General features: G+C 42.3%; 1 protein-coding gene across 2 annotated transcripts; it reads left to right on the forward strand.

Annotated features, from left to right (window-relative positions):
- Positions 1 to 7,158: 7,158 nt before the first annotated feature.
- LOC115437755 (transcriptional regulator Myc-like) lies at positions 7,159 to 10,928 on the forward strand. Of its 2 annotated transcripts, none has more exons than XM_030161086.1 (3): positions 7,159 to 7,430; positions 8,958 to 9,513; positions 10,092 to 10,928. In XM_030161086.1, the coding sequence occupies exons 2-3, from the start codon at positions 8,964 to 8,966 to the stop codon at positions 10,613 to 10,615; spliced, it is 1,074 nt and encodes a 357-aa protein (XP_030016946.1). In that variant the 5' UTR covers positions 7,159 to 7,430; positions 8,958 to 8,963; the 3' UTR covers positions 10,616 to 10,928. The 2 variants fall into 2 exon arrangements, with proteins under 2 accessions (XP_030016946.1, XP_030016947.1); XM_030161087.1 differs by having other exon boundaries at positions 10,110 to 10,928.
- The last annotated feature ends 228 nt before the right edge of the window (positions 10,929 to 11,156 follow it).

Here is an 11,156-nt window from a genome sequence, read left to right on the forward strand (position 1 = left end):
ACGCCGCCTATGTGTAAACGCAGCCTTCATCAGTGGTTCTGAACCGGTCCGGGTTCTGGGCCCACTAGCACCGTTCAGTGACCAGACCGGGAGGTGATCCCAGTTAAACAGATCAAACAGGTCTGGACCATCTTTAGGGCCACAACCCCCCGCCCATTGAGAACCACTGATCTAAAACTCTTCATCTTCGTGTCATCATCTTCATCCTGTTTCAACATTTACTTAATGGTTGAAATAAACTCCTCAAAGTCCCATGAAAAACACACATGGACTTTTATTAGTGTTAAAAAAAAGTCTCATCATGTGAATAAGAGTGAATATGAAAAAACTGCGGCTTTGAGGTGGTTTTATCAGACAAACCCCATAAAACCACAGAGAACAGAGTCACAGTCTGGTCCACCTTCAGTGGAGCTGGCCTTTATTTATTTATTTATTTAGTTATTTACCAGATAAGTGAGTTGAGAACTGATTCTCATGTTTAGTACTGACCTGGATAAGAGGCAGCACACACATGTAGCAAAAGACACGTCATAGACCATCCAGTGTGGTTTCATGGGGACGGTGGACTGGGATGGACTGGGATGGACTCCTCCCATATGTCCATCCCAGTCCATCCCAGTCTGAACGGAGCAGGATCAGACATTTGTCGTGTCATGTTGTGGGTTTGAATCCTCAGGCCTGTTTTCCTGGTGGTGGCGTCGGTCGCCTGTGGACCAGGGATGGGAATTAAAGACAGGCCTTTATGGCAGACGTGGGAGGTTTGATCAGGTCTGTTCTTCGGAGGGATTATCATCACAGTAAAACCAGTCAAAGGGTGAGTGAATGTTGACGGAACCACATGGACACGAGCATTCATAAAAGACAAAACAAGTCAAAAAAGGAACAAAAGACCAAATAAAGACCCAGACAGATACCCAAAGGCACTGCGGTAGTCTGTGATTTAAAGGTGTGTCCGTGAAACCGAACCCTCCAGCGGTGTTCGTACCTCCGACAGAACGGCACCGGTGGAACGACCGTTAGCAGAGGACTCATCAATATTAAAACCGTTCATTTGGCGTTTTTGGAATCATCTGTTGTGCAAATAAAAAACAACGCAAACATTGACTTGAACAACACAAACTCAACCAGACCCTGAGACCCTACTTTACCCAACAAATATCAGAAATGTGTCGTATTGTTATAGCTTTAACTAGAAAAGCACTTGGAGAGTGCAGACCTCTGCCAAGGCATATCTGCCCCCCCCCCCATCACCACCAAAATTTAATCATTTGTTCATTGTGCCAGTATCAACAATTTCCTGAAAATCCATCCATAACTTTTTGAGTTATCTTGCTAACTAACCAACAAACAAACAAACAAACCCTGGCAAAAACATAACCTCTTTGGCAGCGGTAATAACGTTAAATACTTTTTTGTAGAACAACAAATTTTTGGTACCAAAGATGAATATTTGAACAGGTTTGACATCGAACATGTTCTCTCCAAAGCTACACTCAATGGTTTGGTTTAACACTTGTCCATAAAATTAGATCACCCAACAGAGACCTGGTGTCTGTTTTATTGGCTTTTTTATGTTTATGTTCATTAATGCGACACCATAAGTCAAACCTGTCAACCCAACAGTGTCGGACCTGTTAGTCGTAAAATGATGTACTAATGAAACCTTTGCCCTTTCAAAGTAAAAACGCTAGCTACACACCTTGAAACTGGTACAGGTACACCAGTACTGCCCTTAACCCGTCGTAACCACCTCAGGGATCACATCAACAGGTTTATGAACATCATCCCATGACCCCCCACCCTGGCATCCACTTTGGGAAGCCCTGCACTAGTGGACCCACCCCACAGTTTGAGAACGACTGCTCTAGAGGCAGAACCACAAGTAAAACCACAGAACACTGACATGACAGCTCTGGACGTTTTGCTTATTTACATGATTCCTGGATAAACTTAGTAAAATCTATAAATCCTACTATAATGCACATTCTGTGTCCGTCCCGTGTCCCCGTGTCCCCGTGTCCCCGTGTCCGATGGATGTTGCAGCACAGGAGGGTGTTTGTACGGGTTTTCCTCAGCCTTCACAGGCCTGATCACCGCCAAACTCGCCAAATAAATAGAAACATTACCTGACTTTACTAGGCACACTTTTATGTCCGTATTCAAATGTTGTGAGGTATGCTGGGCGATTTTAGCCTCTCGTGCTATAGTACAATGGCACCACGGGTACAATGCCGCTAGTTATAAATAATAGATGATCGGTGATAGATGGTCAGAGGGTAAAACTCTGGTAATATGACAGGTAACATGTGATCAGGCTACACATTAACCCACAGGTGTCAAACATGCGGCCCGGGGGCCAAATCCGGCCCACCAAAGGGTCCAATCTGGCCTGTGGGATGAATTTGTGAAATGCAAAAATTACACTGAAGATATTAACAATCAGTGGTGTCAAAATCATTTTATTTCAGGTTCCACATACACACACATACAGTCCAATGAGATTTTAAGTGGGTCAGAACCAGTAAAATATTATCAGAATAACCTATAAATAATGACAACCCCAAATTTTCTCTTTGTTTTTTTGGTGTAAAAGTAAAATTATATGAAAATGTTTACATTACTAAACTATACTTTCACAAAATAATGAATAACCTGAACAAATATGAATAAACTGAATTGTCTGAAGAAAAGTAAATGCAATTTTACAAATATTCTGCCTATGAATAAATGTTTTCTGCGATTGTAACGCACATGTGAAAATGATAAACTGATAAACTGAGGCAGAATATTGTTAAAATTACGCTTGTTTTTCTTAAGACAATTCAAGTTGTTCATGTTATTCAGATTTTTAAGGAAACTTTATAGATGTAAACCTGATCATAATGTAATTTTACTTTTTTCACTGTTATTATTTTACTGGTTTGGCCCACTGCAGATCAAATTTAGCTGAATGTGGAACTGAATTAAAATGAGTTTGACAGCCCTGCATGAACTAGTTCCCCTATAAAGATGTTATTAGCAACTGTTTTTTGAAAGAACCAGAACCAATCACAACACAGCTCAGACTGAACCCATCTGACAAATGGATGAAGTCTGCAGACGTAGACGCCGAAGCATCGCGGTGATGTCACAGCCCTACCATCATCCAGCTTCGTAAAATGAACCTACACCTGGGACTGTTGGTTTTTATCCACCTCAACATGTCATGATGATGATGATCCTTTTTAATTCCCATCCCTAAAGGCAACAGCGAATTAAAGCTGTGTGATATAAATAAATATATATATATATATACATTTATGAAACCGCAGAAAAAGATCCCACGCTGCTCATGTATGGACAATATGATGCGCTGTAGTCATCCAGAAGTAGACGACATCATTAGAGTCCAGAAAATACTGGGCCCTGTTGTATTATAGAATATTCACTTCCACAAATACATCTCCAGATCAGAGTTTCAGGTACATTCGTCTGCTGGTAACCACGGCAACGGTCACAAGCTGCACGTTCAGTTAACAGAAAGTGACCTCATGTTGCGTTCATGTCATGTGAAGTTACTCCGGTCCTGTAAGTTATGGGGTTTGGGAGGGATTGGACCTACTGGTATGAACCCCCGCGGATCAGCACCACCCAACAAGACCTGCTGTTCAGGAGATGTTCTGACCCAGTCGACACCATCAGAGGTCAGAGTCGGTTTCCAACGCATTAGCTCCATGGAGTGGGTCACCATGTGGACATGGACGTATGAATGTAACGTACGTCGTCGGCACGGCTCGTATCCAACTTTGGTTCATCCAGTGCCACCTTGATGTTTAAACTTGACCTGGCTGATGAGGCCAAGTCGGGCATAGAAGAGTCCTGGGCTCTGATTGGAGGGTGAGTGCGCTGCCTCCTCTGCTACTCAAAGGTGGAACTACCAGAATAAATTGCTCTTTGCCGTGATGGACGGTCGCTGGCTTCTGTTTCCCAGGTGTTAGGGTTGATTCCGGCTTGGAAGAGGAGGGACTTAAGTTGGTCCTTGAATCGTCGCTCTGGAGCTCAGGGATGTTGTTGGTCCCGACTGAATTCGCTGTAAAGAACGGTTCTCAGGACACTCAAAGGATCCATTCCAAAGACATGTCATGACCAGTCGAGTCTTGATGCGTGGCATTTCTGCACAGCTGAGGACCTCGTTGTCGGTGGTGTCAGTCCTGCCGTTTGATGTTGAGGATCTGCTGAAGCTTGGCTTGTAAACGCTCAAACGTCCTCAGGTCTTTTCGATTCAGGGTCCATGTCTCACAAGCATACAGGAGCGTAGAGATGATGACTGTGCAGAATGCCATGAGCCTTGCTGAGTCTTCTGAAAGTCCAGTGAATGGATCTGATCTGGTTCTTGATGTCTCTCTCCAATGTTCCAGTTCTTTGCCTCCGATAATGATGGAGACTTCAGGTGTTTCCTGTCCAGGAATCTGCTGCCTGAGGTTTTGTCCACGTTCACTTCCATCCTAAAGTGATGGTATGCTTTAAGACAAGACACACAAATGTAAAAATACACTTAAAAACAACAACACCCACATATACCCCTTTTCCACTAGACAGGCTCCAGGCCCAGTACCTGCCTTAGCACCAGTTCTTGGTTTTTCCACCGCCTACGCACCGGCCAGACTGGTTCCAAACAGGTTCCAGGTAAGCACCAACATTGAGCTGGGTTAAACAGGGGCCAGAACTAAGAACCAATGATGTGACCCCCCCCACACACACACACACATCATTGGTGGGTGGGACCATAAATACGACGGGCAGCCAATAATATTTGTGTTTTTTGCCTCTGGATTGCAATGTAGGCTTGTAAAGTCAAGAGCAGCACTTGCATCGGTACGATGAGGTCGTCCATGTTTGTTATAGTCCTTCTGAACGAGCATCTCCCACACCACACCCACAGTCACATGATCATGTTTGATGCCGACGTAGTGACGTGGCTCTGACGTGGCTCCACTTGGCTCTCGGCCTATGGAGAAGCAGACCGGTTCTTTGGAGGCACCAGGTTGGAACCAGTTCAGCACTGGCTCTAGCACCAGCGCCGAACTGGCACCAGGTGGTTTTTGGTGGAAAAGGGGCGTGTCTTTGAGTTCATGAAAAACTAAAGCCTCTGTATGGGACATGATCTGATGTGCGTTTGAGTTCAGTCGTAACAGTGGTTTGTCCTGACGGTGTCTTCTGCTGTGATGGACATATTTGATCAGATGAAGGTTGTGTGGATGCAGAGGAGGGAAAACAATCATAACGACGGAACCAGAGGTGGAACCGTCACTTCCACATGACGTGAACGCAGCATACGTTGTGTTCCAGCGACGTTCCAACACACGCAGACAGAACCCACGTCCGTCTGGACACGCCCACACATATTCACATGTAGTCAGGAGTAGCTGTCGATCCAAACGGACCAATGAGCTCAAGTATCGCCGGGACGACGGTGACGACCGTGGCGACGTTTCGGAAAACAATCCTCCAGAGCGGAGAAATGTCCGCAGGTGTTTTTTCTTCTTCTTTTGATCCTGTTCGCTCTTGTTAGATGCATGCTTAGACAGTTTGGTTCTGGCATGAACACTTTGTACAATATGATCTGTCGTGAACGTGTTTGCAAAAGAAAAAAACCAACACAAATAGTAAATATATAAATATAAATAGAACATACTGAGGTTGGCACCATTTTCTGTTCCCTCAGTTCATCCACAGGTGGAGTCAAGGCGTCGTCACCTTCAGTTTGTGGGTTCGATCCTCCTCCTGTTGATCTGATTATTCTGATTGTAAACTGTGATGCATCTGGAAAAATGTTGCTTTGTTTCTAATGTGTCGGAGTTTTTCAACACGACTGAATGTTTTCAGACCGGGACGAGAATATCATCGATTATTGATGATTCAATTAAAAACTACGTGTCACAAAACTGGTGGAAAGGAACAACAGATGCAACACGGAGTTGAACCGCAGCAAGTGACTTTGGCTTTTTGTTTTCATTTGTTAATGAGTTTTTATTTTTCAGTGATGCGTTTGTGAAGTCTGCACATGTTTGATTCAATGACTGCATCGTGAATCTGGATCATGTCTCTGCTGTCGGAATAAAATACACGTTTGTTTAACAAAACCAAGCCTCTGTTTAATTTTCGGGCTTTTTTTTCTGAACATCCAATCAATGAGGTTGATTTTAAGTCATACTGGGGGGGGTTATTGTTTGGTTTAAAGTTTAGTTGAGGGGCAGCAAACCGCAGGTTGGTTTACCACTGCAGTGTATTCTATCAACCACAAGGGGGCAGCAAAGTAGAGGAAAAACAACCATAACATTCAAATAGGTCCTATCCCCTCTATTATTATTATTATTATTATTATTATTATTAAGTTAACCTGATCAATACAGTTAATCTGTATCCACATTTTAATAGTTTATTTGTGTTTATGTTCACAACAACAAAGAACAAGCTTTAAAGACCGATATAAAAACCACAAAAGAATGAATATGAAATATGAAGAGAAAAATAAGAAATTTGGTATTCATATGAATATTTATATAAATATAGAATATTAATGTTATCATAGTTATAGTACTAATAATAGATATAATATGATAGTTATTGTATAGTTTCATCCTATTAACATATTTCATATTAAGTTCACAATAATTTGCTCTATTCTCTGTATGTTTTGTACTTTTTTATTTCTGTCTGTAATTGTTCATTTAATTTCACATATTTCTTTTTTTTTTTTAATTTAATTTCTGTCGGTTCTTTTAAGTTTTAAAGTTTTATTTTTTACATTTTTACATCTTTGTTCTGTTTCATTTTTTCTTTTTTGTGTTTTTCCTTATATATTTTTTTTTCTAATTTAATCTATTTTTAATTCTTTTTCATTTATGTATGCATTATTAAAAATTATCCCTTTGTTATTCATTTTTGTCCTTTTTTAGCTTTTTTTTTTTTTTTCCTATTTTTGTTACTTATCCTTTAACCTTTTAGTGACGTCACGTGTGAATGAGAGTCGACTTCCGGTAACTTTCTTCCTCCGCGTCATTTACGGTCATTGATTGGCAGCAGCGGCCGCCTCCTCACCTCCCTCTACACATCCGCGGAGTAAAGTAGTTCCCAGAGTTATGGCCCGGTATGGCTCAGTTCCGCCTCCACGTGTCGGTAAAGTTCTTTTTTTCCGGTGTAAACTACAGTGACGTCATTCCCGGCTGTTTTTTGTGTTTTTTTTTTGTTGTGATTTATGCCGTTTCTCGAGGACACATCTGTCCGCGGAGGAGGAGCAGCGGTTCGGCTGAGGCTCGGTATTAAAAGGATGACAAACAGCTGATTCACCCAGAACCAGGACCGGGACCAGGACCAGGACCAGGACCAGGAGCAAGTAGTGACTGACCCGGGTCTGGAACCCACTTACCTGTACCTCTTCAACTATACAAGTGAGTGCGACCGGAGGTTTGATTTAGATTTAGACTAAATATATGTTAAACGAAAAAATACTAAACTAAATATATGTTAAACGAAAAAATACTAAACTAAATATATGTTAAACGAAAAAATACTAAACTAAATATATGTTAAACGAAAAAATACTAAACTAAATATATGTTAAACGAAAAAATACTAAACTAAATATATGTTAAACGAAAAAATACTAAACTAAATATATGTTAAACGAAAAAATACTAAACTAAATATATACTAAACTAAATATATGTTAAACGAAATATATACTAAATTAAATATATACTAAACTAAATATATTTTAAACGAAATATATACTAAATTAAATACACACTAAACTAAATATATGTTAAACTAAATATATACTAAACTAAATATATGTTAAACTAAATATATACTAAACTAAATATATGTTAAACTAAATATATACTAAAGTAAATATATACTTAATATATACTAAACTAAATATATGTTAAACTAAATACATGTTAAACGAAATATATACTAAACTAAATATATACTAAATATATACTAAACTAAATATATGTTAAAGGGAAAAAAAAGAAAAAAAATATGTTAAACTAAATATATACTTAACTAAATATGTTTAAATATATACTGAACTAAATATATACTAAATACATGTTAAACTAAATATATGTTAAATGAAATGTATACTAAACTAAATACATGTTAAACTAAATATATGTTAAATGAAATGTATACTAAACTCAATATATGTTAAACTAAAAATATACTAAACTAAATATATATTAAACTAAATATATACTAAACTAAACATATGTTAAACTAAATATATACTAAACTAAATATATATTAAACTAAATGCATACTAAACTAAATATATATTAAATATATGTTAAACTACATAAATTTCAAACTAAATATATAATAATATATATACTAAACTAAATATATACTAAATATATACTGAACTAAATATATACTAAATATACTTTGGATCCAGGTGAGTCCAGGGTTCTGTGGACTTCGGATCCGTGAGTCTGGGGTTCTGTTCACACTGGGACAGACTGTGAAAGTTCTGCTGCTCAGGTGATGCGTTCACTGTCCTGTTCCTCAGACTCTGGTTTTAAATCTGGTTTAAATGGCAAACATGGAAAGATCATCAAAAATGTACATGAATGATAAAAAAAAAAAAAAAGTATCTCGAATTTTTTTAGATCGATTTTATGACTTAAAATGAGACTAAAGTTGAAACGCATTTGAATTTTAAAAAGTTTGGTTTTATTTAGAAGACACTGAAGTATCCACGTAAGTGAACACAAAGACAAACCAGACCAGAGGACACCCACTGACGGAGCTCTGAAACCAGGAAGTCAACAAACGGAAGTAGAAGAACGTGGGTGTGGCCGTGGGCGTGGCAGTGGGCATCCACCGCTGACAGGCCGGTGTTGGTTTCCGTGGTTACCGTATGGGCCCAAGGAATGGTTCTGAGTTTAACTTTCTGTCATCTGTTTCAGGCTGCGATGGCGCCGGTTTTACCCGGGACTGGACCATCCTGGGACTGGGACTTTGATGCGGTGCAGCCCTACTTCCTGCCAGAGGAGGAGGACCCCTGGCGCCTCCCCCCTCGGTGCCAGCTCCTCCCGGGCCCTGGCGAGGACATCTGGAAGAAGTTTGAGCTTCTGCCGCCGCCGCCGCTCTCCCCCAGACGGAGGTTGTTGGCACCGGACGTCCCGCCGTGGGCCACGGAGCAGCTGTTGGACGGTGACCGTGGCCCCCCCTCAGCTCAGGCCCCCCACTCCGCCCTCCTGCAGTCCTTCATCATCCGGGACTGCATGTGGAGCAGCAGCTTCACCGCCTCCGCCAAACTGCAGCAGGTGTTGTCACAGCGGCCACAGCCGGACCAATCAGAGGGAGCAGGGGAAGGCCAGGGGGGTGTGGCACAAGGGGGAGTGGCCCAGGGGGGCGCCGGGTGCCTGCCGGCAGCCTGCGCCTGCACTTCTGCCTGCGCCTGCGTTGACCCTTCGGCCGTGTGGTGCAGTGTTCCAGACTCCCCTCTGCTCAGCCAAACAGGTGAGAGGCTTTTATTTTGAAAAGTCAGATAAAGTCCCATCAGGTTGAATTCTTATTTTACTGCATTTCATCAACATTTGATCTGGATCAAACAGTAACGACTCATATGGTTATTGATGATATTATTGATGAGTTAAAACAATCAGTCAAACCAAACAAAAAACATGAAAACATCAACATCAACAACAGAAGTCAGAGGTCAGAGGGGTCAGAGGTCAGAGGGGTCAGAGGTCAGAGGGGTCAGAGATCACAGGGGTCAGGGGTCAGAGGGGTCAGAGGTCATAGGAGTCACCAGGTATTGAACTGCACCTCAACACAAAAACAGTGGAATGTGAAGGTGAACGGGGGTTAGCTCCACCCACCTGACCTTTCATTGGTGCTGTTGGTCTTCTGTACCGTCCTGTGATTGGTCTGTCAGAGTTTTCACTTGACATGAGCAAAACCTGGACATCAAACATCCTGATGTGTGGGCGTCGGTTTTGGTTGTGAACCAAAGTCCTGGTCCAGGACTAAACATGAGGACCAGGTCAGTTTGACCTTTGACCCTAAACCAGCGCTGATCATTTGTGGTTTCACAGAAGAAGAAGAAGAAGAAGAAGAAGAAGAGGAGGAGGAGGAGCAGGAGGAGCAGGAGGAGGAGGAGGAGGAGGAGGAGGAGGAGGTTGACGTGGTGACCGTGGACAGACGGAGGGCGTGGCAGCGGTCCAGACCAGACTCCGCCCCTCTGGTCCTGAAGCGCTCCTACATCAACATCCACCAGCACAACTACGCTGCCCAACAGCCTGCTGGGAAACGGACCAGAGCAGGCCACGCCCACAGGACTCCTCCATCAGACGGCGAGGATGGCGTCGAGCGGCGGCGGACTCACAACGACCTGGAGCGTCAGCGCAGGAACGAACTGAAGGCCAGTTTCCTGACACTGAGGGACGAGGTTCCGGCCGTCGCACGCAACGACAAGGCGGCGAAGGCGCTGATCCTGAAAACGGCGGCGGAGTTCATCAGACAGATGAGGACGGACGAGGAGCGGCTGTTGGCCACGAAGGCGGAGCTGAGGAGGAGGGGCCAGGAGCTGAGGAGGGTGTGTGGACATGACGTCACATGACCCTGAGTCAGTGCTGTCATAGAGTTCCGAATAATCAGTGACACTCGTTATTTATTACACATGGACGACCTCATACGACCTTTGAACTTTGACCTTCAGTGACCTGAGCTGGAGGTCGTTTGGGTTCTGATCGATTCTGCTCCGTTTCTTTTCAAATCAGACCCTTGGACTTAACTTTAAAACATCTGATCAATGATCAAAGAGACTGAACCAATAAACACACACACACAGATACACACAGATACAGATACACACACACACAGATACACACAGATACACACAGATACAGATACACACACACACACACACACAGATACACACAGATACAGATACACACACACACAGATACACACAGATACACACAGATACACACAGATACAGATACACACACACACACACACAGATACACACAGATACAGATACACACACACACACACACAGATACACACAGATACAGATACACACACACACACAGATACACACAGATACAGATACACACACACACACAGATACACACAGATACAGATACACACACACACAC

This window comes from Sphaeramia orbicularis, chromosome 17 (assembly GCF_902148855.1).
Source record: "Sphaeramia orbicularis chromosome 17, fSphaOr1.1, whole genome shotgun sequence".
In the NCBI taxonomy this organism is placed as follows: Eukaryota; Metazoa; Chordata; class Actinopteri; order Kurtiformes; family Apogonidae; genus Sphaeramia; species Sphaeramia orbicularis.

Excerpts from the sequence above, each read along its gene's own strand:
- LOC115437755 (XM_030161086.1), top strand. The coding sequence starts at position 8,964 with ATGGCGCCGGTTTTACCCGGGACTGGACCATCCTGGGACTGGGACTTT. Across the intron at positions 9,514-10,091 it reads CCCTCTGCTCAGCCAAACAG|AAGAAGAAGAAGAAGAAGAA; the intron begins GTGAGAGGCTTT and ends GTGGTTTCACAG.